Source organism: Aspergillus sclerotioniger (genome assembly GCF_003184525.1).
Source record: "Aspergillus sclerotioniger CBS 115572 chromosome Unknown BO94scaffold_38, whole genome shotgun sequence".
Lineage (NCBI taxonomy): Eukaryota > Fungi > Ascomycota > Eurotiomycetes > Eurotiales > Aspergillaceae > Aspergillus > Aspergillus sclerotioniger.
The window spans coordinates 242,679-259,757 of record NW_020291028.1 but is presented as its reverse complement, the minus strand read 5'-3'; the positions used below and the strand labels follow the sequence as shown (position 1 = coordinate 259,757).

At 50.3% G+C, this 17,079-nt stretch overlaps 7 protein-coding genes across 7 annotated transcripts; 6 read left to right on the top strand and 1 right to left on the bottom strand.

Moving 5' to 3' along the window:
* Nucleotides 1-1,144: 1,144 nt before the first annotated feature.
* ireA (bifunctional endoribonuclease/protein kinase IRE1) lies at nucleotides 1,145-5,024 on the bottom strand. The gene has a single exon (XM_025612764.1). It carries the CDS (start codon nucleotides 4,823-4,825, stop codon nucleotides 1,385-1,387), a length of 3,441 nt encoding a protein of 1,146 aa, XP_025462776.1. The 5' UTR covers nucleotides 4,826-5,024; the 3' UTR covers nucleotides 1,145-1,384.
* A 352-nt stretch (nucleotides 5,025-5,376) lies between these two features.
* BO94DRAFT_560538 (uncharacterized protein) lies at nucleotides 5,377-6,972 on the top strand (the record flags this gene model as incomplete). The annotated part of the gene is made up of 4 exons (XM_025614160.1): nucleotides 5,377-5,673; nucleotides 5,709-5,869; nucleotides 5,930-6,398; nucleotides 6,445-6,972. The coding sequence occupies 4 exons, from the start codon at nucleotides 5,377-5,379 to the stop codon at nucleotides 6,970-6,972; spliced, it is 1,455 nt and encodes a 484-aa protein (XP_025462775.1).
* Nucleotides 6,973-7,629: 657 nt separating this feature from the next.
* On the top strand, nucleotides 7,630-8,103 carry BO94DRAFT_590190 (uncharacterized protein; the record flags this gene model as incomplete). Its single annotated transcript, XM_025616002.1, has 1 exon — nucleotides 7,630-8,103. The coding sequence occupies one exon, from the start codon at nucleotides 7,630-7,632 to the stop codon at nucleotides 8,101-8,103; it is 474 nt and encodes a 157-aa protein (XP_025462774.1).
* A 506-nt stretch (nucleotides 8,104-8,609) lies between these two features.
* Nucleotides 8,610-9,032, top strand: BO94DRAFT_477085 (DUF3716 domain-containing protein; the record flags this gene model as incomplete). Its single annotated transcript, XM_025608627.1, has 1 exon — nucleotides 8,610-9,032. The coding sequence occupies one exon, from the start codon at nucleotides 8,610-8,612 to the stop codon at nucleotides 9,030-9,032; it is 423 nt and encodes a 140-aa protein (XP_025462773.1).
* Nucleotides 9,033-13,931: 4,899 nt separating this feature from the next.
* Nucleotides 13,932-14,416, top strand: BO94DRAFT_267579 (uncharacterized protein). The gene has a single exon (XM_025606535.1). The coding sequence runs from the start codon at nucleotides 14,117-14,119 to the stop codon at nucleotides 14,363-14,365; it is 249 nt and encodes an 82-aa protein (XP_025462772.1). The 5' UTR covers nucleotides 13,932-14,116; the 3' UTR covers nucleotides 14,366-14,416.
* Nucleotides 14,417-15,541: 1,125 nt separating this feature from the next.
* On the top strand, nucleotides 15,542-16,067 carry BO94DRAFT_267582 (uncharacterized protein). The gene has a single exon (XM_025606536.1). The coding sequence runs from the start codon at nucleotides 15,653-15,655 to the stop codon at nucleotides 15,929-15,931; it is 279 nt and encodes a 92-aa protein (XP_025462771.1). The 5' UTR covers nucleotides 15,542-15,652; the 3' UTR covers nucleotides 15,932-16,067.
* Nucleotides 16,068-16,806, top strand: BO94DRAFT_267583 (uncharacterized protein). The gene is made up of 2 exons (XM_025606537.1): nucleotides 16,068-16,726; nucleotides 16,784-16,806. The coding sequence occupies exon 1, from the start codon at nucleotides 16,204-16,206 to the stop codon at nucleotides 16,591-16,593; it is 390 nt and encodes a 129-aa protein (XP_025462770.1). The 5' UTR covers nucleotides 16,068-16,203; the 3' UTR covers nucleotides 16,594-16,726; nucleotides 16,784-16,806.
* Nucleotides 16,807-17,079: the final 273 nt, after the last annotated feature.

Below are 17,079 nucleotides of genomic sequence, written 5' to 3'. Positions count from 1 at the left end.
GAACGTGTTGGCTGTAGTATGCCAGTCCGTACTCGAGGCCATGCCGCACAAACGTGCAGATCTTGGGCTTCGCTGGCCTTTTCATTTGGACTCAGACTAGGTTGAAGTGCCTGGTAACTTCTGTGGGAAAGTACGTGGTGTCCGCGTAGGGACAGACCCATGGCTCCTGGATCGCGATAACGTCATAGCCAAGGATTCGTTCGTCTCCTAGGAGTGGTATCATGGCGTTATCGAGCGATTGTTCCACGTTATACTGCAGAATCCGTAGACTCTGCTTGGTTGCAGCTACTCCGTCTGGTCCCGGGGTGGAGGTCTTGGTTGCGTCGGAGGATTGGGACAAGGTCTCGGTGCCTCCAAAGTGGTCTGCTTCTGTGTCCCAACCCCCGGCTCCCCTCGCCACCTGCTGCCCTTTCCCTTGCGCGGCATTTTGCTTTGCGTTTCTTGGACGACGGAGCGTGTGTCTTGGGTCGTTTATTCGGTGTCGGTTGCGGTAGCTTGCGGTGGCCTGTGCTGTATTTAATCCATCGAGGCTGTTTCGCACGGGGGCCGTCGTTTCCAGACCTGCGCAGGCAAGATAGCAGGGTGTGTCTTGATGCCAGCACAAGGCCTGAATTTCTTGCCGGTGGTGTGCTGGGTGCTAGTCTGAAAATCTCCTGCACGGGGCATGTAGTGGCTGGGCTCCATATATAAATGTCTGAGGACTAACTTCTTGGCAGCCAGGGGTTCGAGCTAAGCGAAAGAAAGAACATGCAAGGGACTCCTGGGGCTATCTAGAGACCCCATCTCTGGGTCATGGGCGACGCCAGATTGTGTCACTGCGCGAGAGTCTAGGGACAAAGGTTGAAGATATCATGTTAGACATGGTTGCGTGAAGGAGGAGTGCCTGCCCCTGGCAATACAACACGGAGACGGAGAGCGACACGGAAGAGACGCGTGGAGAGACGCGTGGAGAGACGCGTGGGGAGACGCGTGGGGAGACGCGTGGGGAGATATGGAGCTTCCCGAGGCCGCGGAGGGTCATGTGATTGGGGTTACATGACAGGCGGGGAGTTCTGCAGCCAAGAGGATCGTTCGCAGGAAAATCACGTAGTCACACTACGACATTTGGGGTATTCTTACTTCAACGCTAGTATTATAGTTAGTGGGTTCCATTACATTAATAGAATAAGACGTGACTCGACGGATCACGCATGACACCGCTTGCCATATGTTTACATAGTTATGCTTGCATTGTGTGCTTCGCTCCACTTACCTGGTTCGTCTTCTCCGGACTTCCCAACTTGGAGTTCTCCATGGTAGCACCCAGAAGTTTGTATATTAAACGGCCGTCTCAACATCTACATACATCATATATACACGGAAATGGCTCACAGCTGTCCAGTACCTAATCAGTTGCAGTGAAATAGCGCTTGAACCGATCCGTCCGGGTCAGGCGCAGTTCCACAATGACCGAGTGGCAGCTCATCAAGAGACTCGGGAAACGGACGGTCCAGAAATTGAGGTACCCCTCAGGCAACCCCCCGATATGGGCTTTGAGATGCTCGGGCATATCATTGTAATGGTTGCGTTTGTTCCGCAGGGCTCGTAGCAAGTCTAGCATCTTCGATCCGGTGTACTTGCGCTGCTTTCCGAGGTTGTCCTTGAAGTCGCGGGGGAGCAGTCGCAGGAAGTCCATGTCCGGGCCCATCACCCGCTGGGCCACCGACTCGAGTGTCAGCAGGGCGTCGGACGGAGGGTCCCGTGGTTCAAATTCAAAGTGATCCGAGACGTCGCAAAGGAAACTAAGACGATCGGATGGAGGCCAGAAGAACGGGTGTGTCAGAACGGCGCTCGCATCGGGCCGTTTCCGAGGATCCAGCGACAACATCGACTGAATCAGGTCTTCGGCCTCGTAGGCGTAATCGCCCAGACGCTGCAGCTCATCGAGGTTGTAGTTGCCCTTGACGATATTGGCCTCGCGCATGAACTTGCCATTCTTGTCAAAGGGATGGCAGCCTCGCGTGAGAACATAGTAGAAAACACAGCCCAGAGAGAAGATGTCGATGGCCCGGGTTGCTCGCCGGTTCGTCTGAGGGTCCACGACGGCGGGTTCAGATGATTCCGTGTGCTGCGACTCACTGCCCTGCATGGCCGGGCTCATGTCATCGTCGACCAGCAACTCGGGAGCCCGCCAACCGGAGGTACCAGCTGCGTGTGCCGTGGTTGCGCGGAATGAGCTTTGATTATCCTCAAGTTTCTTGCACAAGCCGAAATCCGAGATCAACAGCCGTAAAGAGCCGGAACCCGTACGTCCCCGAGGCATTGCCGCCAGAATGTTCTGTGGCTTCAGATCGCGGTGCACAATCTTCAGCGAATGGAGGTACCGAACACCCGCCATGATTTGGCGCAGAACGTCAGGCATATTCAAGCCACCTTGAACCAACAGGGGAAAATCTGAAGGACGTTCAACGACATCCTGCAACGAGGCTGGGCACAACTCCAGAGCGATATAAAGGAAACCAGCTGCCTGCTCCCGGCAGTAATACCGGATGACATTACCGTGGTCGTCACTCTCTTGCAACAGACCGACTTCATGGGATGCGATATCGTAAAATTCCACCAGCATGCGCTTGACGGCCACGTCTCGCCCATCAAATGAGCCCTGGTACACCACAGTTCCATGACTTCCATGACCGAGAACACGGTCGGTGAATACCCTCAGACGACCAATTTGAACAACGCCATCCATCTCCAGGATCTCATGCGACACAGTGCGAGTTAATTGTACACCAGGTTCCAGGCGAGACGGAGGTTGGTGAGTGACTTCATCAGCAACGCGATCAACGGGGTCTCTGGATTCACTGTCGCCAGGCTTCTTGCCTCGTCTGTGGTTCTTCCCACCACGACGGCCACGGCGAGCCTTTTTCTTCGGTTTATCGCCATCCTGCAGGTTGAGGTCGTCGATATCGTCGTCAGCGTCTGGGGCTTCTGATGGTTCCCGGATGCGTACTCGTGGGGTTGTGTCGGGGGCAAGGGAGTTCTGGGATTTCTTGGGCCTTGGCGTTGTATCACGAGCCTGGTGCTGCTCTTCTGCAACATTGACGTCGATGGTCATGTTTGCTAGGGAGTGGTTAGGGCCAATGTCGCGGTTCAGGTGAGGGCCTTCCACAATCGGAGTCGATGGGGTAGACAGAGGTGGCTGGCCATACGATGCCATGATATTTTTCAGATCCAGCTTCTGCTTGGCAAGTTCCTGAATGTGATGCGAATTGAACCATATGAAAGTGCCAAAAAAGAGCAGTATGAGTGTCACGAAAATGTCAACGGCATTATCCCAGCCCTTGCGAATGATGGTGCTGTGTCGTAGAGCAGGGGGAAGGGCCAGGTCCGACGAACTGTATATCAACTCCCGAGGCGTGTCATCAGCTGGATCGACAGAAGAAGAGCCGGAAATACTGGGGATATGACGACGGATGATTCGAGGGCTATTCAGAGAATGTACACCGGCCAATGCATCTTGTTGTTGCCTCATGTTCAAACTTGTCAGCGGCTGACCATGGCGGAGGTAGTCTTTCTCATAGCATTGGGCCATCTTGGCCCTTCCAGTAACAAGCGGATATGTCTCCTCCGACATCGCATACCAGCCACCTCCCTCAGTACAATCGATGAATACTCGGTCGTCACGATCGTCGAGCGAACCATAATCGGGGTCAGGGGGCTGTAAAGGTTGAGAGAGCACGATGAGATGAGTAGGCTGGGTGGATGAGTCAACACCGATAGGGCGAGCAACATCGAAGACGCGGACCACAGGGCTCGAGAATCGCTGGGTGTATCGTGGTCGGTCCATTCGAGAATGATCAAAGCCCAGAACCACACCGTCATGCATGCTGTATATATGGCTTTCATCCATTGTACGAATATACTGGCTCTGAAGATCTATATCACGGTTGTTGGCTGTCCATTCTGAGTATTTGAGCGTGCAGATCGGATCTCCGGTTTCGGTATTTTGGATGGCCACTGTGTATTCAACTCGACCGAGGACTAGAGTGCCAGAGGGGGATTCACAGTCCTCCATATCTACACCCAGGCCATCGACCTTTCGACACTCTGGGCCTGAGGGGATGGGACCCCTGGAGCTGAACACCCGTAGGATGGTTCCTGTGCGAGCATCGATGGTATAAAGGGTCGTCTCTTTTCGAGCGGTGTAAGTCACGGCGGGGTCATTTCCTGAGTACGGCGTTTCGTCGACCAACTCCTTCACTGTCAATCCCAATTTTTGGAGGCCGGTATCCGGCCCGGAGCTGTAGATGTAGAGGCTTCCCCCCTGGCTCGGCTCGACGATCCAGATAAAGTCATCCTCTGGTTGTGTACGGTCGAAACTGGAGCGATTGGCCCGATGGTAGATGCTCTCAACCATGGGGCTGCTCGGGACCTCGAGGGCCCAAAGGGCCGTGCCGGTCTTGCGGTCGCGTGCGTGAATGGAACCATCGACGGTCGCCAGCAGGACAAAGTCCTCAACCTCCCAATCCTGCAAGGACCGCGCGTGCAGCTGCGGATCCAGGCCAGCAGAAGAGCTGCTGACCTGGGCAGGAGGGGCTCGAACGGCGCGGCCAGAGCCCGCCAGAGCCAGGGTTGCTAGGGCGCTCGCATCGTTGGATTTCACGTTGAAGGAGGGAGGGGAATCGATGCCGGAAGTGAAACCGGTCGGTCGGAGCGGAACGGAAACGGTGGAAGCGAGGTCATGCTGCCGTTCATGCCACTGCTGCGGAGTAACAAGAACGGGGAGCAGGAGTAGGGCGACACTGGCAGGGAGGGTCGACCGGGCGCCAGGCAGCCGCCACCGCATGGTGAGGGACTCCAATAGGACCAATACCGTAGGCCAGATGGAGGAAGGGACCGGATGGAGGGGAATCCGATGATGGCACGGGGGGGTGTCATCAATTGATGGGGATGGGGGAGGGAGGGGAGGGAGGGAGGTAGAGTGGTAGAGAGGAAACGAAGAATGGATGGCTGGATGGAGTGAGCGGGACCGGAAAGTGAAATACTGGATGACGTGGAGTTGTGGACGGGAAAGTGGAAATCAGGGGGGAGAAAAAGTCTGCCGCGGGTGCGCTTCGCGTCATGCAGTCAGGTGATGGGCGGGGCCCGCGGCTGGAGTCTGGCCGAATCAACTGACACCACCCGCCAAGCCAGCACCTTCGGACGTCGGCGAAGCGCCTAGAACTTCTCCGATCAGCTAGCCGGAACCGGAGGATCTTCGATTCCGGCCCGCCCCCCGGCAAGGCTACGGCGGGCATTAGCGGCCATCAGGCAATAATGATTTTTTGTGTTGGAAGTACGCTCACCGCTGACCTCACCGCTATATGATGCTTATCATTACTCTGCGTACAGTTAATCATGGTGTTGATCATGGTACGTCCAACCATTGACCTTGAGCCGTACAAGGCTGAAATTATCAATCTGTTCTATCAGGATCAATCTACAAGCGATATTGCTTCCACTATTAAAGCCAAATACCACGTACGAGTCCGTGAGCGTACAATCAAGAGTCGCTTAAGCGGTTGGGGAATCAGCAAGCGTGATCGTACGGCCACCACTAATTCTTCTCTACATGATCGGATCAAGGTGTTGTTCTTTGAGCGATGTCTCTCTGATGCAGAGATTCTACGTACTGTACGGGATGAAGGCTATACAGTCTCTGCACGAACACTCGACGGATTCGTACGGAGCAAGGCCTCGTACGACGAACAGATGATTCTAGTGAGCGTCAACTCCAGGAGGATATAGCTACAAAGCATCTGCTTGAAGCATACAATGAAGGGACTATCCAAGGCTACGGACGAGAGTTTTTATTTGCTCATATGCGTGGTGAACGTCTTATTATCCCAAGGTCTGTACAGAGAGCAGTCGTACATGGATATCTTGCTAACTGAGGTCTTTCTATCTCCAGACGACGGCTACATAATATCTACCGTACGATTGCACCCGAGGCTATACAACAACGGAAGAATGACATGCAGCGAAGTCGTGGCTCGTACATGGTCCCAGGTCCAGATCATATCTGGTCCGTGGGTGGTTATATGAAGCTAGAGCCGTACGGTATCCAAATCTATGCAGCCATTGACGCGTACTCTCGCTACATCATCTGGGTCTATGTTGGCATTGATACTCGTACATCAGTCAGTATTGTACGGCAATATCTTGATGCCGTACATGAACGGAAGATTATTTGTAATAAGATCTGTTCAGACCATGGATCAGAGACATCTTTGCTTGCTAAAGCCCACTGCTATCTTCGAAGAGCGTACGAGCCAGGGATTGAGGCAACAGAGTGTTATATCTTTGGATCCAGTACTGCAAACCAGAGAATTGAGGCTTGGTGGGCACAGCTAAGTAAATCATTACTTTTTCGATATCACGTACGTACGGACCAATCCTCGAATATATTCATACTAACTAGTATAGAACTACTTCAAGGTCTTGATTGAAGTAGGAGATTTCTCTAAAGATATGATTCCAGATCAGATTGCTTTGTACGCAGTCTACATGCCTATTCTTCGGACGCAGGTCTCGTCATACGTACACACCTGGAACCAACACACTATCCGGAAGCAACGAGAAAGGCCATATGTTATCTCTGGTCGGCCGTTCATGAATTATTATCATCCAGAACATACAATCAACCATGATCTTCTCGTACACGAAGAGTTTCTTCAACGGCTAAGGAACCCCGTACGAGGCTGGGATATGGCTGAGTATCTACCTGCAGAGACTTTGGAATGGTGCCAGGGAATCCTGCTGGGGCTGGGCTTTGACCCTGAAAAGCCACCACCAGTACGTCCGGATGAAGCGGAAGCCCCTTTTCGTACGATCTACCTTGGCTTACGGGAGCGGGTGATAGCTCACATGTTATCAGGCGCCAAGCCTGGTCTGGCACTATCCGAGGCGCCAACCGGGGCTTTTGATTGGATTGAGCAACAGGGATCGGCGTAGCTATCCGTGATGGCTGTACGAGATGCATGTATATTCTTCTTACTTCACCGCTTATTGGATTTGAAGTCTTAAGATCCTGTTCTTCCCCGTACAGAATGGAAAATCAACATCTCTCGTACAAGGCATTGCTCGTACAAGGCATCTCTCATACAAAATGGCTCTTCCCTGGACCAACTACTGTTCTGCTACTGGCCGACCTCATCCTGCTCATTATCAGCAGTGTCCGACCTGCCAGGCAGTCAATCCTTTACCTAGGCGGACTCCTCATGTTGATCTTACTGTATCGCCTGAATCACAACTTTTGCAATCTGTACAGTCTGGCTTGTACGTACAGACTGCCTCGTCATCTGGTGTTGCTCCTCGTACGGCAATATTTGGGGGAGAGAATGTCCGCCAGAATGCCCTCCTGCGCAAGAAGACTTCAAAAGAGCCAGCCAGTCTTAAGATTATTATTCATTTCTACCTGTACAACGTACAGGAAGGGGAATCAGAGGATGATATTCCAGTTACTACATGTACTCTGCTAGGTTTGACTTCCTATTCTTAACACTCGTACGATGCGGATCTTATTATTCTACAGAATAGGTACAGACCTATATCCATAACCATGTACTTCATGACCTCGATGACTTCCTCCGAGATGAGCTGCTTTCCTCAATGACTGGCTGTACGTACGTACGCAGATTTGATGATCAGTTCCGTCTATCAACAGGGATCGTACGGAAGCAACCGGTCTTTCTGTCTCCAACAGCCAGAGGCAGTGTGAAGATCCTGGACTTCATGAAGAAATGGTTCACAAGCAACCAGGGATCATACCAGGTCTATGTGATCATTCAGCGCCGTACAATACCTTCCTCTACTACAGATGAGGCAGAGACCAAGATCAAGAAGGAGAAGAAGATCAAAAAGAAGATCATTGAAGAGGAGGAGTCAGTTGTACAAGAGGGATCAACCGTACGAGAAGATCAGGACGATCTTGATACTCTGGATGCTGAGATAGAGGCTTTTGATGCTTCTCTAAAGCGTCCACTACCCCAGTCTCCCTCTCCACCTCATCGTACGAGAAAGAGATATGTGATCAGGGAGGATGACAAGAATCGGGCGGCTGAGTATGGGCCATCAGGTCTCTGATTACACACTACTCTACTAGATAGCAGGATCATGGGTTCGTACGGCAGGCTAGGCAGGCAGAGTAAGGTCCACAGTGGTGAGGCCTCTGTACGTACAAAATGGGGTTCAAGCAGTCAAAACAGTGAATACAGTGTTAGTTTAGTTCTACTAAGTAATTTCTATCTTCCACCTCTGCCTTCTACTAACACGTCCACCACCACCACCACCATGTCTGCGTACGTCTTAGATGATCAAAATCAAATAGCTGAGCTTCTTTTCTTTCTTCCCTGACCTATACAGACGTGTCTATGTACATTATCTAACTACATATCATGATACTGTACAGCCTGCCCGCTAACACCACCTCCGGCCGCCGCCGCGCCTCCCGCCCCCTCCGCAATATGGAGGAATACTTCGTCCGTATGTACGAACAGCTTCCCCCTGGTCAGAATCCAGTGCTCCCTACGGGGACACCAGAGTTGATGGGACCGTACGTCTTTACCAATGTACAGAGGGAGGTGGCTGCCATGCCTGGCCAAGATGTTGAGTTCCGACGTGGCCGGATTACAGCTCATCAGCTTGAGTCCCGCCGACCCTCGTACATTAATGCCTGCCTCATTCAATCCCGTGGAAGTCGTCCGCCTGTCCCGTGTTCGAGTTGCCACGCTCAGCCGGGTACGAAGACTTTTGCCTCATGTCGCCATTTACCAGGCGCATGGGGCGGAGCATGCGCCAACTGCAAATGGTCGGATCAGGCATCACGTTGCTCCGTACGGGATGAGGTTTGGACGGGACTTACGGATGGTACAGACTCTGCTGCACAAGACAGGGGCCTGCCAGGGGGAACTGTACGTGATCCTATCCTCATTGAGGATGTAGAAGGACAAAACATCAACCAGCCCATCCTCATCGAGGAGGATGGGGACGAGAATGACCCCATCATTCTCTAGGTACGTATAATTTAAACTGTTTCCTTGATCTACTGCACCCCAGTTGTACGGGATACCTGTATACAACACCCTGGGCAAGACTTGCACCTCTTCGTGGTGCTCAGGACTAGTAGCCATCTGTATGGCGAAGCCAAGCAAGTCATCCAATGATGTACGTACAGCTTCATGTAACGTATTCGGTAAGCGAGCTGCGCATGTAAGCGAGCTGCGCACCTCCACCCGATTTCCATGACTAGGTGAGATTCAAGCACCTTTTTACCAACCAACCAATTGCATTTCTATATAAAACTAATTACTAGGTGGATTAGGACATCTAACCCTAGTATGCCCCCGAATATGACAATTAGAACACTGCGGCGGAGCGCGTACACGGGGCCCAACTGTAGAAAGCTCTGGATCCCTAGGTAGAGTATCTTGAGCTTCAAAGACCTGATTCTCCTGCTGAAATCGCTTCTGGCCCTCCTGAATAGAAAGACCCTCTGTAGCAGTAAGTTGCTTAGTAGAATTCTTTCTCTTTTGAAGCTGCGTCTCATTTGCAGCTCGTAAATCACGAATTTCTTGACGCGCAAGAGCTGCCTCATTTAGGGCTAATTCACTGCATTTGATAATCTTGTCCAGCCGTACCTCTAAAGAAGAGGTAGGGCTTTGGGAGCCTTCCTGCTCTTGTACACGTCTTTGGAGCTTTCTTCTCACTATAGATGCCTGCTTTTCGAGCTGTCTGGTGGTGTAGGGTGTCTTAGGCACTGAATGAGTTGACTGACTGCCTGGTGGTGTTGGGGTCCTTAGTTGAATATTCAACTGACTGAGCACTTGCTCTGGGTCATATGGAACTAGCCCAGTAGCAGAAAAACCACTGCAGATATTGCTAGTAGTATAGGTTGCTGTACGAGCCTCAGGGAAATCCTTAAGGAAGTCAAGCTTATCGATATGATTAAATCCAAGGCGCATTCTCTTCTCCACTAAGTGTCCATATGCACGCTTTAATGGTGAAAAGCAGCCAACATCCAGAGGTTGCAGTAGATGCGAAGAATGAGCAGGCATACAGATAGGAATAACATTATTCTCACTGCATATCTGGTCGAATTGAGGTGTTAAATGACTGCCATGGCCATCAAGAACTAGGAGACGATATTTCCCAGTTGTACGGCCAGTAGTAGCAGGAAGAAAGAGGTTTTGAAGCCAGCGAAGGCTTATTTCATCACTAGTCCAGCCATTTGGACTAACTTCAATCCTCCAGTCATGTGGTAGATCGCTCTGATACCAGCTTTCTATATGGACCTGCCCTTTGAAGATAATGCATGGTGGAAGGGCCCATCCAGAGGCACTAATACACTCAATAGAAGTAACCCATTCCCGATTCCCTGGCTGTACGAGAGGTGTCCTTCCATAGTAGTCAGCTCTAGTAATTACTCGAGCAGTAGCTACTAGACCCATAGCAAAGCCAGTCTCGTCAAAGTTGTAGATATCTTCAGGTACAATCCCATGCTGCATTATAGTGATTTGTACACGGTCAAACCACTCCCTAATAACCTTAGGATCTTCACATTGAGCACGCCGATAGTCATATCGTCGAGAGAAGCATGTCTTTAATTCATCATGCCTTTGGACGAAGTTGTAGACCCATTTCTCTCCAACTGATTGAATAGGTGTAGTATCACGGGCAGCAAGAAGAACATTAGCCATTTCTCGTACATGAGACGGTCGGGGAGGTGCTCCACGTTGAATAAGTGATAGTATCCATCGTATAAGCGATTCCTCTTCATTTTGAGTCAGTTTATGAGAGTTGGCGCGTGTTTCTGCTCGAAAGGTTGCTCCACGGAGCCTTGTACGTAGGGTAGATTCAGGAATAGCATAAGATCGTGCTGCTTGACGAATAGATGGACAATCTTTATTCTTAATAGCTGAAATTGCTAATAAAATCCTCCCTTCCTGCTCAGCTTGATTTCTAGCATTTTGACGCGCTTTTGGAGGCATGGCTGGTGGTTGAATTGAGTGAGGTTTTTGACTGGAGCTAAGACGCGAGCGGCGGAACACCACCCGATTTCCACAACTAGTTAAGATTCAAGCACCTTTATCAATAAAACAATTGCATTTCTATAGAAAAACTAATTACTAGATGGATTAGGACATCTAACCCTAGTATGCCCCCGAATATGACAATTAGAACACTGCGGTGGCGTGCGTACGCGAGGTCCAACTGCAGGAAGCCCTGGATCCCTAGATACAGTATCTTGAGCTTCAAAGCCCTGATTCTCCTGTAGAATTCGCTTCTGGCCCTCTTGGATAGAAAAGCCCTCTGCAGTAGTGAACTGCTTAGTAGACTTCTTTCTCTTTTGAAGCTGCTTCTCACTTACAGCTCGTAAATCACGAATTTCTTGACGCATAAGAACTGCCTCACTTAAAGCAATTTCATTGCTTTTGATAATCTTGTCCAATCGAACCTCTAACGAAGAGGTAGGGCTTTGAGAGCCTTCCTGTACGCGCCGTTGAAGCATTCTTCTTACTCTAGATGCCTGCTTTTCGAGCTGTCTGATGGTATAGGGTGTCTTAGGCACTGAATTAGTTGACGGACTGCCTGGTGGTGTAGGAGTTCTTAGTTGAATATTCAACTGACTGAGCACTCGCTCTGGGTTATATGGAACTAGGCCAGTAGCAGAGAAACCACTGCAGATATTGCTGGTAGTGTAGATCTCTGTACGTGCCTGAGGGAAGGCTTCAAGGAAGTCAAGCTTGTCGATATGATTAAACCCGAGACGTATCTTAGTTTCCACTAAGCGTCCGTACGCACGCTTTAATGGTGAAAAACAGCCAACATCCAGAGGCTGCAGTAGATGCGAAGAATGAGCAGGCATACAGATAGGAATAATATTATTCTCACTGCATATCTGGTCAAATTGAGGTGTTAGATGACTACCATGGCCATCAAGAATTAGAAGACGATATTTCCCAGTTGTATGGCCAGTAGTAGCAGGAATAAAGAGATTCTTAAGCCAGCGAAGACTTATTTCATCACTAGTCCAGCCATTTGGGCTAACTTCAATCCTGCTATTACATGGGAGCTTTGAATCTTCATACCAACCCTGTATATGAACCTTCCCTTTGAAGATAATACAGGGAGGAAGCATCCAACCAGAGGCATTGATACACTCAATTGAGGTTACCCATTCCCGATTCCCTGGCTGTACGAGAGGTGCTCTCCCATAGAAATCAGCTCTAGTAACTACTTTAGCAGTAGCTACTAGGCCCATAGAAAAGCCAGTCTCATCAAAGTTGTAGATATCTTCAGGTACAATCCCATGTTGCATTATAGTGATTTGTACACGATCAAACCACTCTCTTATAACTTTAGGATCCTCACATTGAGCACGCCGATAGTCATATCGTCGAGAGAAACATGTCTTTAGTTTATCATGTCGTTGAATGAAGTTGTATACCCATTTCTCTCCTACTGTTTGAATAGGTGTAGTATCACGTGCAGCAAGAAGAATATTGGCCATTTCTCGTACGTGAGACGGTCGGGGAGGGGCTCCACGTTGAATTAGTGATAGAATCCATCGTACAAGCGATTCCTCCTCATTTTGAGTCATTTTATGAGAATTGGCACGTGTTTCTGAGCGTGAAGTTATACCGCGTAGTCGTCTGCGGAGTGTTGTTTCAGAGACATTAAAAGAGCGTGCTGCTTGACATATAGAAGAGATATGCGAATTCTTTAAAGCAGATATAGCTAGTATAATCCTGCCCTCTTGCTCAGCTGAGTTTCTTGGATTTTGACGCGATTTTGGAGGCATATTTGGTGGTTGAATTGAGTGAGGTTTTTGACCAGAGCCAAAATGCGCGTGTTCCGCCGCTCGCTTACATCCGCCACTCGCTTACCGAATACGTTAGTTACGTTAGATAGGTATGTTAGATAAGCTACGCGGGATCCAATCAGACTTCCTACTCATTCTGCCGGCAGTAAACACAAATCATTATTGCCCGATGGCCGCTAATGCCCACCGTACAAGGCTCCCCCGATGGGAAACTTCCGGATTTCCACACTCGAGCACGAGTCAGACCAAAATAATGGATAATCCAGTCACCTCCGCGCCTAAAAGAACGATTGGAAGAAGCTTACCGACTGCTATATCAAGGGATGAGACTAAATACGCAGCAGTATCAGCAAATTATCAAGAAAATAATCGATAGCAGGCTCGTAAACCCCGAAACATATACTGCGACGGTATTTCCAATACGCACAGCTGCAAAAAGTCACATCAACCGAAACAACCGCATGCATAGGTTTGCGAAATCACTAGTATTTGAGAAATACACTACATATTCCTATCATGTACTATCTTGACCCATATACCATCAGTCACTCAAATCATGTTCTGTTAGCCTAATGGAGCCCGCTAAGTGCGTTGCTTATGTAGGCGCTTCCCGTTGAAGCAAAGAACATTGAGGCCAGAACGCCGTATCCCAATAGTATCCCAATCTCGCAGGAGATCAACGCAACCTAAAACCGCCCCCATAGTAAGAAGTAGACAACGCAGCAAAACATAACAACTGATTTTCCGATGACATGCGACCGATCGGCCAGTTGCTTCCAAGTCTCCATCCTCTCGATGTTCTTCGGCATCTCATCCCTGTTTCGATCCGGTTGATTACATGTGGTTCGTAAGGCATATTACGTTGCTGGGTTGATTGTACGAACAGACCTGCACAAACAGCCTCCGCATATGGAATTTGGTTCTGAACCAGAGCCGGTGACTAAACACACGCATCTATGAAGACTTACCGGTGTGAGGTGAAACACTACGGATGATGATGGATCGGTACCCCGACCACTCGTTGAAGGAAACACGCAAAGAAGCCCACCAAGCAACAGGAACATATATATATGAGAGAAGTAATAAGATACGAGGAGTAAGATGATGAGTATGTACGTAAATGACTGATCAGTTACTTTACATGGTAACCAAAATGTTGGTTGTTGTCTAATCTGATGCGTGGTTATGGACGGATTCTTCTAGGTGTGGTTTTTTAAAGCCGCACACGCGAATCTGGGGATAAACCACAACAGAGCCTTACAGGTATGATATCCGATGGGAAGACAGGCAGACTGGACCCCTGATTTAGTGCAGTATCTTCATCCAGATCCCATTTCTCCCATTGCCAACCAAAACCCATCCGCCACAGTGTTTCCAGCAGCGGCAACCCCCAAAGTATATAATCTCCAGGGTCGACGGCGAAGAGCTGAAATGTCATCAGTAGATAGTCATCCAACAGATATTAGAAATAGTGGCTTACCAGACATTACCCCTGAGCAACAGCCGCTATCTCCTGACCCCTGATGATAATCTCCATCACCACAGTGATGATCTTTTTACCAGCCTCCAAGATTGTGTAGACATGCCCGAGGACCTTCGCAGTGGCTTTGAGGCCCGTGATAACATCATCGCCATTGACGTGGCCCTGGTATCGGAGGGAAAGGAAGACGAGGGTGGCCAGAGTGGCTGGGACAGTGAAAACGGTTGCGGCGGTCATCTCGGCCATTGTGAACGAGGTGGCGGCGGTCGTGGTTGGAAGAATGACAGAGATGAGAGGAAGAGCTGAGAGTTGGGGGGAAGTCCCCTTTGCATAGGCAGGGCAGGGGAAGGCGGGCCCGCAATGGCGCTGTAATAGCAATGCGAAGAGTGAAGATGAAGCTGGTAGTCCGAGTAATGGCGGGGAGAAATCTTTGTAAGTCGAGCATACCGGTACAACGCTGGAAAGGCTTGGCAGCCACTTGGACCCGATTCACAGTTGTTCTCCTGGGGGGAGCAATTAAGAGAAGAACACGTCGAAGCCTTAAAGGCCTTTAAAAACAATCTTATCAAGTTCACCTGCACTGCTCCAAGAGCAACCTTTCCGTCCATACAGGTGTTCCACGAAAAAACGCGCCACCAGGTTCGGTTACTGCCCGGTCAATACCAGTCAGTGTACTAACTGCCAGGGTAACCACAAGGCCGACAACATCGCGTGCCCCGTCCGGCAACAATGCAACAAGGAGCTCGAAGCGAGCAGATAGAGAAAGAACAATCTAAAGTGCTCACTAAGAGGCCTTGAATAAAGCGCATCATCGAGTCGACGCAGTCTGCTCCTGTCTCGCCCGCAGGATCTGACTCATCCAAACCCTCCGAATCCTTGCTCAGATAGAATACATAATCCTGCGCGCGGGAGCCACCATCTCGTATACCCAGAGAGAGAGGTTGATAGCTAAAGGGCGGGGGTATGCATGTATATACATCACAGAAGGCAGGACCGCCATGGTGGCCAGAAGGGGACCTCAGTAGACCGCATAATCCGGATGATCCGTGATCAGGGTATCTTCCGTGATCGGGGCACAGCGAATGGGGAGAAGGATAGGTCGTCAGCATGCTCCTGCTGCATAACACCAAGAAAGACCGCTTGGGTCATTTTGCCCCGATCCACGGGGCCTTCTTGAATGGCAGGACCACGCAGATCAAGGTGCAGGACTATATAAGCGCGCCCATTCAAACTCCGGACGGCATGCCGCAGGGCTCACCCATCCTGGCGGTCTTATTTCTTCTATTCAACGCCCCCTAGCAAGAGGATGTGGGTCCTTCGACCCCCTAGGAATGACCGAGGCCTTTGGCTGGGTCAGCGATGTTTGTATTTTCGCAATTTCGCGCACCTACGCTACTAACAAGCAGCTACTCGAGAAAGCCCCGAGTAGGGCAAACCGGTGGTCCTGGCGGGAGTCGTCGAGGTTCGCCCCCGACAAGCTCGAATTATTTAATTTCAAAAACCCCAATGCCCCAAGATTGACCATAATATTCCCGACAAAGCCCCGCCAGAGCCAGACAGTACATGGAGGATCCCAGACGAATAGGGGTGCCATGATAGCCTCCTTGTAGTGGTCCCCATCTCGACCGGAGGAACTCTAGTCTAGCCCTCTGAATCCGCCCCATATCTGAGGTTCTGGATTAATCAAACCCTCTTGTTCGATAACCATAGTGCTAAGGTAGTAATCAAGTCAAGCGCGCCCCCCGCGGCATCGCGGGCTCAATGCGGAGGATGTCAGTCCTCTCCATGCGCATACGCAAGGTATATCAAGCGTTGGTAATCCCACAGTTGCTCTTTGGCATTTCAGCATGGTATAGCCCGGCCAGCAGGTACCTGGTAAGCAATGGGCACGAGTGGAGACGGAGTCTTCAGGATGCAAAAACGTGCGGCTATCCTGGTCACCGGGTCTTTTAAAAGCATGGCTGCGGCCGTATTTCATATTGAACTCCACTTTCTGCCAATGAATTGGCTCATACAACAAACCATCGAAGATCTCATACGGGTCCAGACAGGGCCCACAATGGCCCAGCTGGAAGGCGCGCGGGCTCGCCGGAATGCCGCACCCATAAAGTTGGAGAGTATGACCCCACTGGAAGCTCTCAAACGGTGCAGGAGCGCAATATCGGACCCCATCCTCTGGCAGCGGATTTCAAAGAGGAATCAGCAGTCAGCCTCTGAGCGGGCAAGGTGGAGCGGAAATCCTTGGGGATCGAGACTGCAGGTTCCGCGGTGAAACGGGAGACCGGGTCGGACCGGAACAATAGATTGTCCGAACGGGCTTCGCGCCTGAACTTCGACACAGCCGCGGAAGAAGGTAGACGTTCAAATTCAATCCAGAAAAGGTTGGAAGTAACCAAAGACGACAGGTAAGACTGCAGATTTGAAGCCATTCAAGACAGTATTGAATTTTAAGAACCAAACAGAAGCGGGAGGCGGTAAAGACCAACGATCTAACCAAGACGAGTGGCGCCTGCCTCCTCCGGAACAAAGTAGGCCCGAAGACCCCCATATCAAAGCAGGCAAACACTGGTGACTACTCAGTCAAGCTCCAGCTTTTCTCATGGGGGGAAAAAAAAAGGCAGAAGCCAAAGATACATAAAGTTACCGACAGGAAACCAATAGTTCAACCTCGATCAAAGTATTTAGAATAAAGCTGCCTGAGCGGAGAAGGAGATGGACTCCATAGACGATCTTCATTTTTAGTAACAATGTGAGCCCA